Here is an 18236-nt window from a genome sequence, read left to right as displayed (position 1 = left end):
GAGTTCATGTCTGTCACTGCTAAACATCCACTTATAACCAGATCTTGCTTCATAATCCCCAAATCTACATGGTTCTTATTGACACACTGACAGTTTCCTGTTGATACATTTACAGATTTGTGCTGTTTAATATGATCAGAAAACCCAAACCCTTTCCTCTAGAGCTTCTGACACACCAAAAAATGTAATTTCTGGAGTAACTTTGAAAATAAGAATGTACAGTGCATTCAGAAAGTATTGAGACCTCTTCACATTTTATTATATTGCAGCCTTAACCCTAGAACACTAATGTACACTTTTGTAACACCATCACTAATGTTGGGTATATTTTACCCGATATAATATATATTTAAAAAAAAAAAAAACTTCTCATGAAAATATATTCAAATACAACAATACATGGCAAATTTAATTACTCTTATTTCTATCTGTACAATGTTTCATAAAACAAAAAAAGAAAAAATCCTTAAAAAAAAAAAAATAATGCAGCTGGGAACTTGTTCTTTTGTCCAGCTGTTCTTGGGACATGTGAGCTTTGTCCTGTGAAGTTAAAGTCTGCCTGCATCACTGACAACTGTGGGAGAGATAAACAAAAAAATGGCATTTTTTGAGGGGGAAAATGACCAGCTGACTATATTTTTTTTAATATATATTTTTTTAACCATATGAATTCCCTTGGAAATTACCACTAAGTGATATTTATTCATACCCATAACTAAAGCTGTTGTAAGCTATGTTGATATCACTACAACTTCACCTTTTAGCTAGCTAGATAACCTAGCTCTAGTATCAAAGACGAAATCTGCGTAGCTAATGATTGCCAACGTAAACAAACTTTAGCCATGTTTTCTTCATTTGTTGGCATGCCAGAGTCCTCAAGCCTGTGACAGGATGATAGCTGTGCATGATATGGGGCAATAAATATGGCAGGCCTGAACGTTGTTACCCTTGGTTTAATACTCAAACACTAACGTTGGGTAAAATCCACCCGAAAAACATTCTACTCTCAGTCACCAACATCAATCCAATATCACTATTTTCTAATAGTGATTTTCTTCTTTGAAGAACGACAAGGGAAATTTAAGACTCAATTTAGAGTTCAAGAGGCTAACTGCAGGTGGCAATAAAATACTTCTCTTAATGGGACATGATTTACTGCTGCCGTAGCCCACAGTGCTATCATCAAAACCTCCAAATGAACATATGACATTAATCATTTGGAAATTATATGAATTAAGTTAATATATCTACTTACTACCACTTCCTATGCTCTGTTAATTTCTCTAATCCTGTGTGAAATGATTCATGCTTGTTAAAGATGCACTGATGTACTTAATTAAAAGATTGATTTTGCCTCGTACTTATAAACTGCCTGCAGTTTTAATTTTCTCACCTGAGCAGAGCCTGAGATTAGCTGTGCAGTGTGGCTGAGCATCTTTCAGCTGAGCCAGCTACTAAACTGCTCTCTGCTCTCCCTGGCCTTATATATTACTATAACACACACTACCTTAATGCAGAAATTATTAAATAATGTCAGGCCTTTTATTTGGTGCTGCATTTGCAGGAGAAATGGTTATGTTCTGAGGGAGCCAACTGGCAGCATTCTTGCAGTTAGCATTCTTAATGATAAGTGCTCCATCTGGCAAGTGGTGGTGAGCCAAAGGCGACAGATGGAATTGTTTTCACAATCTGTTTAAATATGTTGTCGATTTTTCCACCCCTTTTAAACCCTCTTTAGCAGCTCCAACACTGGCTTGCTAGCAGCAAGAAGGAGATGTTTGATTTTTATTTCCATTCATGCTCTGTTCAGTCTCCTGGGAGGGAAAAGCACACCCTCTTTTCCAGTGCTGTTTAGCCTGCACAGAAAGAATGTGATTGATGGTCTGGTATGGTCAGAAGTCATATTTAGTGCCACAGTGACCAGCTGTGTAAGTGGTTTGCTTGTAATGCTGCAAGTCTGGCAGCATTCATGTGTTGAAATTAAGAGATTAGGAGTAACAACACAGAGAGGCACTGAATCGATCAGCTCAGCTCCCTCACAATCTAAACCACATCTTTACTGGGAAAAAAAATCCACCCATTAACACTCACTAACATCTGGCTTTTGTCTTTATAGGGAAAGGTTACTATCAAATAACTCTGCAGTAGTCACAAGTATTTATGGGCTCCAGCCCCACTCAGCAGAGACCAAAAAATGACATCTGAGCCAGGTGGACACTCAAGGTTACAGAAATTACTGAAATTTCTTACATATATAATCAGAATTGTTGAGGCTTTGGCAGAACGTTGTGTGTATGTCAAGTTAAGTAGCTGATTGCTTTAACAGATTTTCAGGGCCTTTAAAGGTTTTCATTCAGACCCTCTCACCAGAACACACACGCAACAACTGAGTCTAAAAATATACATGGTTTATTTAACTGCAACCCACTAACAGTGAACAAATGAAAAAATGTAAAGATTATCAGACTGACATGATTAACTAACCACTAGTAAATTGAGTGATATGGTGGAAGCAAATAGGTTTAGGCTATGAATGGTATGATTATATTGATTATATTTATACTGAAACCTGAGATGTCTATTAATGAGACGTACAGTCTGTAAGTAAGAAAAAGTTACTTGGAACAGCATATGGTGACAGAGAGAGCAAAGACGCAACAATAAGTCTATTGATATAAAATGCATGGCAAATGGCTTCATATGCTATCAGCAAAACACAACTATAGGCCCAGAAATTCAGGTGTGTGACAGTTTTATCCCTGGAGAATGTCACATTTGAAGACATGGTACCTTAGCCTTTTTTTTGACTCAGTCAAAATCATTTTCTCATTAGACTAATATACAAGACAAGATATGGAACTTGATGGTGCTATTACTGGCAAGAAAGAAATTATGAATGAAAACAAGCACATTGCTCACAAATCTAAAACAAAATAGAGCTGATTAATTGAGCAGACAAAAGAATAAATTGTTTCGAGTACTATTGATAAATGAGTGGCAGTACAGGACATAAAGAAAAAACATTTGATTCAATTAATAGTGAAAAACATTATGTCTCACTGTGTGATTGAGATTTAGACATGGTCACTAGATGGCAGTATGTTTCCATGACAAGATATTGAATTAATTTTGCAATCAAACATTTCAGTCCTAGAATGTCGTTTAGATCTTCTGTTTAGAGTTTCACCAGATAACCTGAAAAGATTGGCTCAACAAGATAATTTGGGTTACAGAATGGTTGGCCAATGGTTTCATATGATTTCAGACATTAGAAGAAATAAGGGAGATGGTGGCTCTTTAGCTGATAGGAATGTGGTGTGATTTACAACAAATAATCTGGTTAATGCCTTGCAGGGGGAAGATATAGTGGGGAGAACACTAGCTTGGGTCCAAGTTTTTCAAAGAGTCCAGTCAGCACAGTTCTTTTCATGTTATTTTTCTTGATAGCAGTAATTCAAATGTCCAATGAAGAGTTTAAGTTTTTTTTGAAGGATTGGAATGAAATTCTGGAGATTTTGAGTGTTTATTCCTATGATCAATATGGCTTTGTCTGTTGGAGTTGATCCTCTGAACTTGCCATTTGACCTTTGACTTGGTTATATACTCCTCAGTCTGCTAATGGACGGTCTGCTTTGGGAGAAAGGTTCTTCTGCTTCTTATCACTGAATAATGGAAATGCAGGATCGGAGGGGGGCTCAGGCCATAATTTTTAGTGACCTTACTTTCACCCTAATGCACTACTGATGCATGTCCGTTTACCCCTCCCCCACTATGAACTTTTAAATAGCTTTAATCTTTCAATCTGTTACTCCATCCTACCCTCGCTCATGAAACAAGACCTTTATATACTTGAACATCTTCACTTGGGGCAACAACTCACCACCAGTCAGAGGAAACAATCTACTGTTTTTATACCCTCGAACTTCAAGGTGCTGACTCTCAAACCAACTGCTTCACACTCAGCTGCAAAACACCCCAGTACGTTGAAGGTCAGCATAACCACATCATCTGCATAGAGCCACAGCACAATCCACCCAGGGCTGCCAGGGAGGACCTCAAGCCCTGCTTACCCTTCCTGACTCATCAAACGGTTTGCCAAAACTATAGCTTCAACAGGCTATCTGTAGCTTCCCTGAACTCCTCCCGTACCTAAGTTTTAGCCTCAAAGACTGCCAAAGCTGCAGCACCTCTGGCCTCCCAGTACCTGTCTGCTGCTTCAGCCAGACCTCCAGCCCTCACCACTGGTATCCACCAGCAGGTTCTGAAGTTGCCACCTTGACAGGCACAGATCTTCTGACCACAGAAGTCCACTGCCACCAGGTGCTTATCAGTTGACAGCTCTGTCCTTCTCTTCACCCAAGAGTCCAACACATACAGCCACAGATCTGAAGATGTGACCACAAATCATCGGTCTTTGGCCTAATGTTTTCTGGTACCAGGTACCCAGGAAGGCCTGAGCTGCAAAAGCACACACAACAGCCATTGCCTTTCCCTCAGTGACTCATGGACAAATAGAGGAGACCCCCTCATTCCCCAGAGAGATCACAGCTGTGTTAGAGCTTTTATAAGCATCCACACACCTACCTGGTGCTCCTTACTCCAGCTAGAGAGACCCCTTGCCAGGTGTTTGGTTCCAGAAACTGTGCTATACATAGAGATGAGCCTAAGTATATCTAGATGGTAACACTCCACCTCCCGCATCAGCTCAGGTTCCTTCTCTGCCAGAGAAGTGACGTTCCATGTCCCCACCAAAATTCTGCGACTCCAGACATCAGTGTGCCTGGGTCCCTGCCTTTGCCTGCCCACCTGCTTGTGAGGCACCTGATCCATGTATTTTTTTTTAGATTAAGGCTCAGCCTTAAGTAGTGTCTGCAGAAATTCCTCTCTAGTTATCCATGGCTTCATAAATCAGATTAGGTTTCAATCCAGGGCAAAAAGTTCACAAAGAACTTCCTATAGCTCATAAAGCTTAACACTGTGAGTTTATTGTTACAAGTGAAGGTGACCTAGATCATTTTTTAGCAACTCAGAGCTTCTCTCATCTTGATTTTAGAAGCTGGGTAGTCATCGGACACTGTTTACAGAAATTCTAGTGAGTAATTAAACCACAAAGATAGAAATTTAAACTCTGTAGATCTCTAGAAGGTGTTGACCCACAATGAAAATGAATATTTTACTTAAAAGGTACAGTGCATTATTATTGTGACTGCTGCTTAAATCAGAAGTGTTTGTGTTTCACAGAGAACAAGAGGACAGAAGAGGAAGAGGGTTCCCATCTGTGAAGACAAAGAAGATAAAATTGAGGTTTGTTTCTTTATTACACTACACAAAACAACCTGACATGCTACTGACATGTCCCGGTTCTTCATGAGCCAGTACAGTTCTGTTCATTACCTCCACTTATATCTGCTTTTTTTCACCCACTTTACTTACTCACATATTCTTTGATACATTTCATCTACCCCTAACAACTTAGTGTTTTTCTTTTTTATTACAATTTTTTTGTTAAAGAAATCACTACAGTGTTATACAGTATGAGAGAAATGTACTTACATTACATTACATTAGACTTTAAAATAAGACTTCTGGACATTTTACCTAAAAACTGCACAGCTGCCTGAAGTCCAGAAATTTCCATGTTGTTACTGACTGTGAAGAATATTCACATCACTCTAACAGTCACTTTGATGAGATTCATTCAGGAAATACTTCTCCAGTGTAGTTTCCGTCTTTCTCCAGTTTAATATATCACTCCCATTTACATCCCATCCACCAACAAATGCCAATAGAAAGGCTCTTGATTCTTATCAGCTGTGTTTCCATAGGAACCACTGCCACGGGAACGCCGACAACGGCAGTCTGCAATGCAGAAAAAACCGAAAGCTGAAGACACGAGGACTGAGTGTACAACCTGCAAAGGACCAGGTGACAACGAAAACCTTGTGAGGTGAGAGAATCTGTGTGTGTGTGGTACACATAAGGAGCAGGGGGTGGGGTGATTATACATGCTCTGTGTGTGTGTGTGTATCTCATGAGGCAGCCATATCCTCCTGATGATTAAAGTTCAGTCTTCATTAGGCTCTGGCCGCCTGGGCTGTGCAGAATGAGGGGGCTGAGGGTATCTTCTCCATAGGCCACCTATATTGACCTGCCACATACATTTGCACAGTTCATTAAGGCATAATGAATAGCTCAGTTTATTCTGCTCGTTTCATGGGATTTCAGGTGGCAGACATCTAATGAACAGGATTTTTCTTTGACACTTGAATTCTGTGGAGATAGAAAAAAAATAGATCACAACAGGCTTGTCAGCCCATTGTCATGTGATGATTCTCTTACAAAATGTTTTTCTCCATTCTCACCAGACCTCAGACTGAGCCGAATTCACCTCATGAATCACTGGCTCATTTTAACTTGAATCACTTTGTGACTTTTTGAATTGTTTTGTTAAAGCATAATTCTAACTATCTGAATGTGATCCCCATCTCTCTCCATTCTACAAGTAACTGTAAATTCTCAGATAGTGGCAGTGAGAACCAGAGTGTTCAAGAGGCATTTATTCCAAAATATTCCTTTTTAGTACATCTCTCACTTTTCTAATCCACTCCTGTTTCAGCAACAGAGTCATGCTATGCCAACCACTCTGCTACTAGTTTTTATCAGAAACACTGTCACTGAGTCACTCACAAATTAATTCCAACTGCATCTACTTTGCTTTGCTTTTTTTAAAAATGCAACTTAAGCTAGTCAATGAAAGGCAACACTTTATGTACAGATATTTCAGATTCCAGTGATTGAAAGAACATAATCCCTCCAGAGTTTAAACATTTAGTCATTCAGCAGAAAATTAATTGCCTACTCTTTTGACAATTGTATAATCGTCAAAATGACTTTCAAGCAAAAATGCAGAACATTCTGTGAAGATATTACTTTGGGGTCTATGAAATTTTAATTATTTTCCGATGTTTTCTATGCCAAACAAGGAATCTGTTAATCAGGAAAATAATCGAGGCATTAAGATGGAGGTGGAGAAAATCATCAGTTGCAGCCCAAAATCTTTTCATTTACAGCCAGACTTTTAATGTAAAATACACTGAACAGCCACAACATTACAAACTGTAACTGATTGGTTTATGTGCAAGAAGTGTTGTGTTCCAATGACTTTGCCAGTTTTTGATCGACGCAGAAGCGCTTGGAATTATTCTGAGTAGCACATTTTTGAATACAACATGACTCTGTTGTACTGATGAAAGTAATGCTGTCGAACTGTATAATATACTGAATTTAAGGTAAGGCAGGTCATTTCACCACCCATCATCTTCCAGTATTTTTATCTGGCTGTTTTTATCACCTGGCCTTTATTTGTTCATGGAGGTTTATCATTTGAGACTTAATATTGGATTTTATTTAATATTTCACCTTTGAAGTGCTCCGAATTAACCCAGGTGTGGTGCTATATAAATGAAGTTTTAGTTGGCTTACTCACTTTTTAATTTAGTTTCTTTTGCAATACAATATATAGTTGTATGTGTAAACAAGAAGCTTTAAGGTAAACCCATGTAAAGGTAAAATCTAATTTAATACTTAACACTTATATCTATGCAGTGACAGCTTGTACAGCTTTTTGAAAATGATACCATGTCCATGGCAAGACCAGTGTTTGTGTTTTGCTTGTCGTGCTCTTGAGGCAGCGTTTAAGTTATGAGGGTTGCTGGTCGGGGTGTGAGGTGTGCTGCCCTGACTCTTTCTATCTTTGCATTGCACAGGTTGTGAGAGCCGGGGCAGCCACCTCACCTCCCATAAAAACTCGGGACAGATGACCGTTGGCTTAGAGACAGAGAGAGGCAAATTGAGGCGTTCGAAGAATGGCGCTCGGGTCAGGCTGAAGAACGAGACCGTCACGCCACCGCAACCACTTCTGATCCGAACTGGACCAACATCTGTCCAATGAAAATTGAGCGGAACTTTCTGAATCTAAATTATGGAATCCAAGTCATGAAAGGTTGCTTTTGAGCCGATAAAGTTTGGTTACTGTTGGACTATCAAATTGCTTGTGCAGGCTATGAGTAACTTGGTTTATGATTTATTTAAATTTTTTAACAGTTATGGCTCCAGTTGCATCTATGCAAAGGTCTGCATCTTCAAAGTTTTGACTGAGTAAAAAATGGTGTTCTGTTTATATAGTTCATGTATTAAAACATTTAGGTAAGTTAACACGGTAATTTGCTTGTGCTGTTTATGTAGCCCAGTGAAATAAGAGCTTACGATCAAGCAACTGATAGATGCAACTGTTCCATATATATGTTTTATTAGGAACTGAGTCCAGTTAAAGTTTACCAGGAAGGTCAAGTGCTCATTCCGTGGGGTCTTTTAGATTGCTTTCAAATCTAGTTGTAATTAGTTGGTCCAGGGCTGATTAGTCTCTTGACTGCTCATATGGCAGCTAAGTTTGTTTGGCTTCTTCACTTTGTAAGAAATTATCAAAATACTGTTGGCTTGTTGATCATGTTGCCTGCATTGAGGAACAACAGCAAAATGCTGAAGGAGCTACAAAAGTCATAGAGCTGCTACACTCTTAGCAACAGTTGATTTGTGCTTTGTCTGACTTTGGACTCCCGAATCAGTCCTCTCTATGTCTCTTGGTGCTCACTTGCACCCAACATATATGTGAAATATTTAACATCAGTAGATTTTTTTTTTCATTGGTACTAGGCTGGTGCTCTGAACTTCTGATCCCCCTGCACTCATCAGTGCCAATCAGTAGTATTGATTGGAGCTATCTACCACCCAATCACTCTTAAGAATTTCAGTGTGATCTGGTTAATTGCATACACATTTGAACCTTGGCTTTCTCAGATATGAGTGTTGTGTTGTGTTTAAGTGAGTGGGTGACCAGAAGTATTAAGAAAAGTCAGTAATGTTTATGTTTAAAAGCCAACTGTTTCTGGTCTCTCAGCTGTAGCAGTAAAGTAATGCTACTATAAAGCATCTGTAGTAGAAACAAACTAGTGTTGTTAGTTGTAATAGCACTTAAATATTTGTCCAATGTCTTTAGTGTCTTTAGGCATTTAGAAGTCTTCCTCTGTATCCATATCTTGAAGTGACAGTTAAACTGACATGTCCTCAGAAAGGACCCCAGCTTTGTGTCCATGTCCCTGGTGGCCCATAGTCATCGCTGTCAAAACAGTAGCTGCTTGCTGCTCTGTCAGGGTTCAGGACAAGTGTCATATTCTGCCCTCATGTGTCACTCAGTTGCCTACCCAGGGTCCAGTATGCATGCTTTTGGGAGCAGTCAAACCCATGCAGTTTTACTGCTTTTTGTCTCTCTGGTGTGTGTCCACAAACAACATTGCAAAAGGTTTGTCTTTTGAGATGAGATCTTGGTGCAGAATGACTTGCTGACCCCTAACTACTTCTTTCCCATCACTCATAGTCAGTCAGTCTCAAAGACTGCTTGTCAGTTCTACAATGCATGGCTGTATCTATTTACCTAGATCTGTATAATAATTTAAAACTGAAAATAAGTGATGTGGTCTTATAGAATTTGAATGCCAGGTAGTTACGTAGTGCGATGATGTGTACAGTATTTATTGAAGAGGTCAAACATCCATTTGTCTTTTTCTGCCCACATACTTGATGATATATCTTAAGCCTGTGTTTTGAACAGAGTTGAACTTTGATTTGTGATTTAGTCTTGAAGCGACTACCATATTTTCTTTTAATTGCCAAACATTGTTTTTACATTTGTTTACAGACATGCCTCGAAAGGAATATTTCAGATTAATTGTGTACTGTACTGTGGTACTGTATGAAGTACGAATAGGAATGTTGCTGCTGTGTATGTAAAGTGTCTCAGCCTCTGGCCTACAGCTCTTGAAAATTAAGCGGAGCTTTAATAAACTCTTGACTTTTTCACCTTATTGCTGCAGTGATAAATGAGTGTCAGACAGCTAATTAATCGTTCTAAAGGTGCGGCAGCGGCGGTCCGTTTGTGCGTGTAATGCCCTCTGTCATCTATGATTTATCACCTGGGAAGTGGCCTTCTTGTGGGGAAATGTTGCTTCTCAGTCCACATAGAGTACAGTCTGATTCTTTCATTCTTTTCAGAAAGAAAAGACCTCTGAAAATAAGATTTAGAGCAAGGAATACTAAGGCTGACAGCCCAAAGACGAATAATAAAGAACTGATTCTACAGTAAATGTGTGTGTGTGTGTGTGTGTGTGTGTGTGTGTGTGTGTGTGTGTGTGTGTGTTTGTGTGTTTGTGTGTGTCTGCGTCATATTGGAATATGACAACACAGATGGTAAAGGCCAACACGTACAGTTGTATGAAACAGTTTAGGCACTGGTGGACAAATTACATACTTTGTTTATTTTTTTAAGTGAGAAGAAATAAATGCTCCTGCAGCAGACAGACAATAAAAAATTAGATTTACTTGTGGCATGTGCTAAAATTTGCTGATGCTTTTTTAAGCCAGCAAAGAGTTTGTCTACTCTTGATTCAAGATTTTTCAGCCAGTATGTTTTACTCAGATTTTCAACAATGTTCAGGTCAAGGAACTATGAGGGTCATTCCAAAATATTTTGCTTTTGTTTCTTGAAGTAGTTCATGGAGAATTTTAAGATCTGCTTTGGATCATTGTCCTGTTTTAGAAGCAATGTGAAATATTTCTTATGCCACACAACCCCAAAGCATAGCACTTCATTTTTACTCTCTGGTAATTTTCTTGAGATTTCTTGAGTTAAGATTTTTCAGCTTTCCATGACAACTGAGCAAACTATCCACTTATTTTTGTCAAGTTCCTGACAGCACTTGAGATATTTTGCTACCATCATCGTGTAAAAAGCCCACGTTAAATTTGGTAACGTGACTAAAGGCAGTTTCTCTGCCAGTGGATGGACACTCTTTTTTCTTTAACAAGTGTGGGAGAACAAAACAAGAGATATATGTTGCTTTTCAACATGGTGGCAGCATCATTTGATGGCAAGATGGAACCAACCATGACCGTAGCAAACTGTAGCTGCCCCAATCTTTCATCCTCAACTCCAGAGTCTCTGGGGACTGAACAGCAACCAGCAAGGTTGGCTACAGCTGGTTTCTGGTTAGGGGATGAGACTGAGGTCACGAGGTACAGCAAGAGGGGGGGCAAGGGATAAAGAGAGAAAAGCTAGCAGGGAGGTTCTGGAAAGCAGTAACCTTTCCAATGATGAGTGCATTTCCCATTACTGCTCTGACACCGGATCCGGGGAGATGATTTAATGGCGGCATTTTGTTTTTGCTGACTTCACCCTTTTTCCCCCCTATTAAAACAGAAAACACGAGCTCAGGCTGGGGCGATGTGGGAAGTGTGGCCAAGCATCTAAAATCTATTACTCCCTAGCTTCCTTCTCCTTCTCTTTATCCCACTGATTCTGCCACAGTGTAGGTCTGCTGAAATACTTTCTGAGGTACAGAAAGGAGGCCCTGCCTCCTCCTCCTCCTTAACAGCTTTCTGTCTTATCCTCCCTTTTTGTATAATATTTTGGCCATTTCAGCATGTATTGACAGCAACGGTGTTGAGAGACAGTAAAAGCAGAGGAGAGAGAGGGGATTGTATCATACAGTCTATGGATGGCATACAGCAAAGGACCCAGGCTGGATTCCAACCCAGGCTGCTGCAGTAAGGACTCAGCCTTGCTGGTACATATTAAACCAGCGCCCCTCCATCTTATCCCCTTTTAACTTTAGTCTATTGCCTCTTACTCCAGTTGTTCACCACATAGAAAAAGGACAACAAAGCCCAATGGGTGCCTTATATCTTAATTGACTACCTCATCATTGACTTGTTTCAAAGGAACTTCAGTGTGCTACAAGCTGTGTGTATTTCTAGAGTAATTTCTGTAGCAAGGCAAAGTAGGCAGAGTTTCTGGCAAGGTCAGGGCTTGAGTTTGTCCCACAGAGGTGAGGACGTAGACAAGTTGCTGAAATCTGCTCATCTACAGTGTTGTGCCCAGTCCACTGACGCCTCCTACTGGAAAACATGAGAAACTTGAGTTATACACAAAACACCAGGTGAGTGCTGTAGAGATCACTCTCCTTCCATCAGCTGTGAGCCAGTTGTGTCTAGATGAGCTTATAAAGGCAGTCACTCTAACTTGACTTTCTCTCTATAGGTGCAGCTTCAGCAGTCAATTCATTACTTCCCTCTCTTGTAAAACAATGGCTCTTTTATAATGTTGCAGTGACCTAACAGTAAATCAAAAACTAGGGGGCTCACCAAGTCCAATAATCCACTCCTTTCTATGGAAACACACCAGAGCACTTTGTCATGGATGAGAGTCAATGGCTGAGTGCTTTGTGTCATATTGATTTCTGTCACATGGCCACTCCCAAGGTAATTGCATCGCCCACTTGTGATAAATTCCCTGCCTTGTTTCAGGCACTTGGTTTCAGACACCAGGGCTGCTCAAGACAAAAGTTTTTGAAGCCACAAACCCACAATCAATACATGGACCCATGACTGGGGGTACAAAGCAGTAGGGAAACAACAACAAGCCATTAGTACTGTCATGCTGATTTTTATCATTGCTTTTGTTATGTGGTTTGATTTTGAAAAGAAATTGAGAAAATGGGAACCAAATTCTTTCTAAATATCTCCTCCTTTAGGGGTTTAGCCATAGAAAAGCTAATCAGAATAGACAAGCGAAACAATTATGTCCTAAAAAAGAAATAATAATAAACATCAACTACTCACATTTAACTGATATATTAACACTTAAAACAAGACTATGTAACTTTTTTTAAATAAAACCCTCTTCTTCTTACAAATAAAAGTTAAAATACACCCATCAGCCAACATCATGACCACTGGTGGATGAAGTAAATAACATTGATCATCTCGTTATAACACAATGTTCTGCTGAGGAACCTTTGGTCCTGACATTCATTTGGACATTACTTTGTCACATACCACCCACCTAAATATTGTCACAAACCAAGCACACAAGGGCAGAGGATCTGCTGCCAATGTCCCAGTGCCAGACACTACAGGAGATCTGATCAGATTGGGATCTGGGGAGTTTGGAGCCCAGGTCAACAGCTTTGGCTCTTTGTCGTGTTGGTGTGGTGGGAGCTTTATCCTGCTGGGGGAGGGCCCTGACATTGGGGACCTAGGCTCCAAACTCCCCAGATCCCAATATGATTCAGTACCTGTGGGACCTGCCTAATATTGCATAGGTCCCCCTCATACTGGTAAAACAGCTCTGACCTGCTGGGGCTTGGACATGGGATCTCTGAAGATCTCCTATAGTGTCTATCACTGGGACATTGGCAGCAGATCCTTTGGGTCCTGTGGGTTGTGTGATGGGGCCTCCATGGATCTGACTTGTTCTGGATCATCCCACAGATGCTGGGTCAGATCGGGATCTGGGGAGTCTGGAGGCCAGGTCAACACCTTGGGGTCTTTGTTGTGTTCCTGGAGACATTTCTGAGCAGTTTTTGTGGTGTGGTGGGAGTTTAATCCTGCTGGGGGAGGGCCCTGACATTGGGAGCCTAGGCTCCAAACTCTCCAACTGACATTGGGGAGTGTTGTTGTCATTGGAGGGGTGTGTGCTTGGTTTGTGACAGTATTTAGGTGGGTGGTACATGACAAAGTAATGTCCAAATGAATGTCAGGACCAAAGGTTCCTCAGCAGAACATTGTGTTATAACGAGATGATCAATGTTATTCACTTCATCCACCAGTGGTCATTATGTTATGGCTCATCAGTGTAAACTCTACCTGCATGCAGGTATTAACAGAGTCCACCTGGAGGCCTGCTAAGGCAATCCAAGTTGAACCCACAGGCCATGGATGCCATGCAAGCCTCAGCTTGAAAGCAGCACAGAGATGGGCAAACATTCCACCAAGGTTGGCCACCTGGTTGCCCATCTGCACCAAATTTTGTACAGAACCTCATTGAGGCAGAGCAAACCACTGGCCCAGGTTTTGTGTTAATCAGACAGACCTATGTAAAGATAACACACCCTGTGTATGAGCAGAAGTCATTCCTTTATATCATATCATCAACTCTTCCAATAACTTGTGATCATGAGAGTACATAGATGTTACATGCAAAGTCAAAGTCAACTCATGCAGATCGCTAAAATAATTTTTATTTATGATTTTGCGACAAAACCTCCACCTAATGGCCTGTTGAACCAAATTTTGTGCAGAGCATCAGCAGGACATGAAAAACTACTGGAACAATGTTTTTGCCACTGGACAGCTTTTCTTTTCTTTCTTTCTTTCTTTTTTTTGGATTCCATAGATTCTATTTGCAAAGTTTTGTGCAGATCAGACTCACAGCACTAATATATGTTGATGTTGTTGTATAACAGACTGTACATGATCAGTGTGTTGACTTGTTATCTGCAATTTAGCATATACTATTATCACATATGTGTGCTTAAGGTGAAACAGTTAGGGCAAGGGTTTGCTTGAAAAAAACTAGTTCCTATGGTGTGTAGCAACTAGTTCTTCTGTTGTCAACTTTGTCTATTGTCTGACATGTTGCTGACATGTACATGTCTGACAACAAAAGGTAAACAGCTGTTCTGAACATCTGTTCTCAAACGCAGGAATAAGAGTCCAGCCATTAGACGTAGGAATCTTTTAAATGAAGAAAACAGTGCATGCTTTCAGACAGTCTCAGAAAGACATTCATAGTGTTGCATTTGGATTGTATACACAAAAGATAACAGTAGTTGTATGAAGAATCAAAAGAAGAAAACCTACTGCCTACTTTCTCACCTCCATGCACCTGGCCAATGAATGAAGTGCGCATGCTTATTGGAGAATGTGGAGGATAATGTTACCAAACTGTATGTACATATTGCTGAATAACAGGCAAATTACAGTGTCAGTTTGCTGACTCTTCACAACTTGTCAGTATTTGCATAGAGTTGGAGTTGGACACTGTCTTTGCAAAAGTTGCACAGGCTTGCTTTAATTTGTGCTTTTTTCTCCCACACTGTTTCAAAACAGCATTTTCTGTGCTCATGAACTGCTACTGACAGTTCCATGCTAGCAAGGCAAATGCTTTGAATGGAAAACACAGATAAGTAATGGGCAAAATTCTGTTACATTTTCCTCTGGATGTGAGCAAAATATTCAAAACCAAATATTTATGCAATAGCCCTTTGATAGGAACTCCACGTATTACATTATCAGTGTGATTTAATTTAGTTGTAGTGATACATCAGTGAATATTTCTGCAGGCTGTATGAATGAATAGAGGCTCATTGCAGTTTCTCAAGTGATAACTCTTACTCTTCACGAGACCTGGTGGATTAGATCAAACAAAGTCAACTTAACCCCCTTTGACACAGAGATCGCACAATTTTGGCATTAAGAAGACCCTGGACCATGCTGTTTTTTTTTTTGATTACACAGACCCACACAAAGGCAGTATATTGGCACCCCGGTGTGTATTGTTAAACAGCATACCTGCATGGCAGAATGAGAGGTGTGATGTGTAACAAAGCAGTCTCAGTGTCAGTTAGTGTGTCCCGCCATGTGGGCTCCCCCTTTTATACAGAAGTCATTCAGCTCTGTGACTACCTCCATTGCCAGCTTAAGGGTGGAGCAATAAGGCCCATCAATTCCATTTCTGTACCTTCTATACTGAACGCCAAGTTGGAATAACAGTTACTCCTCCCAAGAAAAGGTTGTGTAAATTCAGTAAAGACAAGTCCCTGGGTGCTGCTAGAGGGGAGGGGGGATCTGAGAACTTCACACAGAGATTAAACACCAGATGAAAGTGGACACGAATTGCCAACTGAGAGCAACACATGTAGCAGACAAAAGCAATCAATCATGTCCCCTCCACCACCTCACCTCCAATAAGATTACATCAATCAATAACCTCTCTTATGAGTGATTGGATTTGTCATGCTTCAAAAGTACAAGGTGCGGTGTGGAGGTGTTGTGTGTGTGTGTGTGTGTGTGTGTGTGTGTGTGTGTTGGGTTGGGGGGGGGGGATTTTCCCAATGATTAAAGCAGGGCCAAATTGCTTTGATAACATCAAGGACCTTGCAGTGGCTGGCTGTGTAAGGGCAGTGTTGGGAGCAGATAGAGTCTGGTGTTAGCAGGTGACTCAGACACTGTCTGAGAGACTGAGAACAACACTGGCTACATTATGCAGATGAGCCAGCGAGGGTCCAAATTCATCATCACCAAGCAAGCAGTAACAATCAAAACTGTGTGTTGGGCTTACACACATTTTAGGCAGCATAAATTGATGTAATATTAAATTGATGTCACACTAATTTGGTCTGAAAGGATTGGCAAACAAATTTGCAAAGTTGACATCTGATTTTGAGTGAAATGTCTCAACAACTATTTGATGGATTTTCAGGAAATTTGATTGACATTCATGTCCCCATCAGAATGAGCTGTAATCACTTTGGTGGTAGTGATATTTGATCAAAATTGTCCAATGATGTTGTATGTAGTCCCTTCGGTGAGTTCTGAGTCTACCCCAGGGTCTACCCCAGGGCCTCCTACAGGTTGGGTGTGCCTGGAAAACCTCCAAAGGAAGGTGCTCAGGAAGCATCCCAATCAGATGTCCAAACCACCTCAAATGATTGCTACTAACTTGCAAACTTGCTAAACTTCAGAATATTAACATCATGTTATTGTGAGCATGTTGCTGTTCTGCTGAGGTTATTTAGTGTAGCCTCACAGAGCTGCAAGCATGACTGGACACTAAGTTTTGTTTTAAGTCAAAAATGTCTCTCAGAGTTGTTGTAACCAAGAGATACAATATAATAAGTTAAATTACCAAAAGAGACTTAAACTTGATGTGGAATCTGTTTGTTTGCTGTGTTTTTAGCAAGAAATTTTGACGTTATGAAGAGACTTAAAATAAATATGTAATCCTTAGCTATATTATAGCACATTATTGAGGTGTGACCTAAAACTAACTGAGAAGGAACACTGAGAAATCTCACATTCTCTCAGTCATTTGCAGTCATTAGGGGTCCAAACCTGAAGGGGCTGCTTCATGCTCCCAGCGCCAGCAGGTATAGAATGGTGCACACGCCAGAAACAAAACAAATGACACGTCCACCAGCAGGTGGTGCTATATGGCCAGTACGTTGTACACTGCGCATTCAAAACCCTACATCCTCGCCTTCCCTGAATTGAGCTGACATACAAAGCCTACTTTTTCAAATTCCTACGAAGCTGTGTCCAGTCAAAACAGGAAGTGTTGCATATTTTGGCAACAGTCACACCCATTAATATGAAACTTTGTCCAATAGTTTGTCATGCCCCACTGATGGTCTGTGCAAAACTTGACCCAATAAGCCACTAAATGTTGCTTTTTTTGCAAAATACTGAAATATGTTGAAATATTTTTTTCAAACTAGTTTTAACTAGTCTTAGGCTATAAATGCAATCTGCAAAAAATATAAAGAAAAAACTTGTACTCATACACAGTAAGCTTAAGACAAAACTTAAGCAAGTGGTCTGGCATACCACACTGGGTTTATGTCCAAATTTTTGATAGTCAATTGATTACTGACTTGAATGTTGAGTAGAGGAATAAGTGAATGAAACCTGTTCTCCAAAAAAAATTATCCTTTAAGGAAAGGAGTTTTGAAGTTTGGTTAGCAGTTTCCCCAGCTTCTGGACTATGTGCCAAGGCAGGGTAAATGTGTACTGTGTCTCTTGGCATACAGGAACCTTAGAGATGAAATTGATATTGATCATTGACAATAGATTCAACAACAAAAGAGAATATTTTGCAAAATGTAATGTTTCATGTTTAATGTTTAATTTGCACATGCTCTCATAATAGGTGGGACTAGAAGCTTGCTGATGGTTATAAAAACTTGCTGTGCCAGTTAATGAGCTATTGTGGCTAGCCAACTAGGCCCGCAAGCTAACTGGTACCATGCTACGCTAGCTAGCAGCTAAACTAAGCAGCTAGCGTAGCATGGTTGACTGCTAACTGCTAGTTAATTTGAGACATATTTACACTATTGACTCTTGTGTCACAGCTTGTTGTGAATACTAACTACGAGAGAGAGATGCTTTGGTGGGGCAGTTTTCACTTTGGCAGAATTAGACAATTTAAATTGGGTTAAACTGGATTGTTGGACATTGCTATGATTGTTACATCCATTTTGGACTCCCTATCTTTGTTCTGTCAGATGTCAGTACTGTTAAGACATATTGCTCTTGCTCTCATGATGCTAATATACATGTCAAAA

General features: G+C 40.1%; 1 protein-coding gene across 4 annotated transcripts in view; it reads left to right on the top strand.

The window, feature by feature from the left end:
• Nucleotides 1-18236, top strand: part of phf14 (PHD finger protein 14) — a 123969-nt gene that overhangs the window by 73927 nt on the left and 31806 nt on the right. For 2 of the 4 annotated variants that reach the window (XM_018695439.2, XM_018695438.2), the window contains exons 15-16: nucleotides 5242-5304; nucleotides 5826-5947. In XM_018695439.2, the coding sequence (XP_018550955.1) occupies nucleotides 5242-5304; nucleotides 5826-5947 (185 nt within the window). Of the gene's footprint in view, nucleotides 1-5053; nucleotides 5120-5241; nucleotides 5305-5825; nucleotides 5948-7766; nucleotides 9921-18236 lie in introns of those variants that run through there. The other 2 variants (XM_018695440.2, XM_051078752.1) reach the window with 2 other exon arrangements.

This window comes from Lates calcarifer, linkage group LG3 (genome assembly GCF_001640805.2).
Source record: "Lates calcarifer isolate ASB-BC8 linkage group LG3, TLL_Latcal_v3, whole genome shotgun sequence".
NCBI classification, from domain to species: domain Eukaryota; kingdom Metazoa; phylum Chordata; class Actinopteri; family Centropomidae; genus Lates; species Lates calcarifer.
This window is presented reverse-complemented; position numbering and strand designations above follow the sequence as displayed.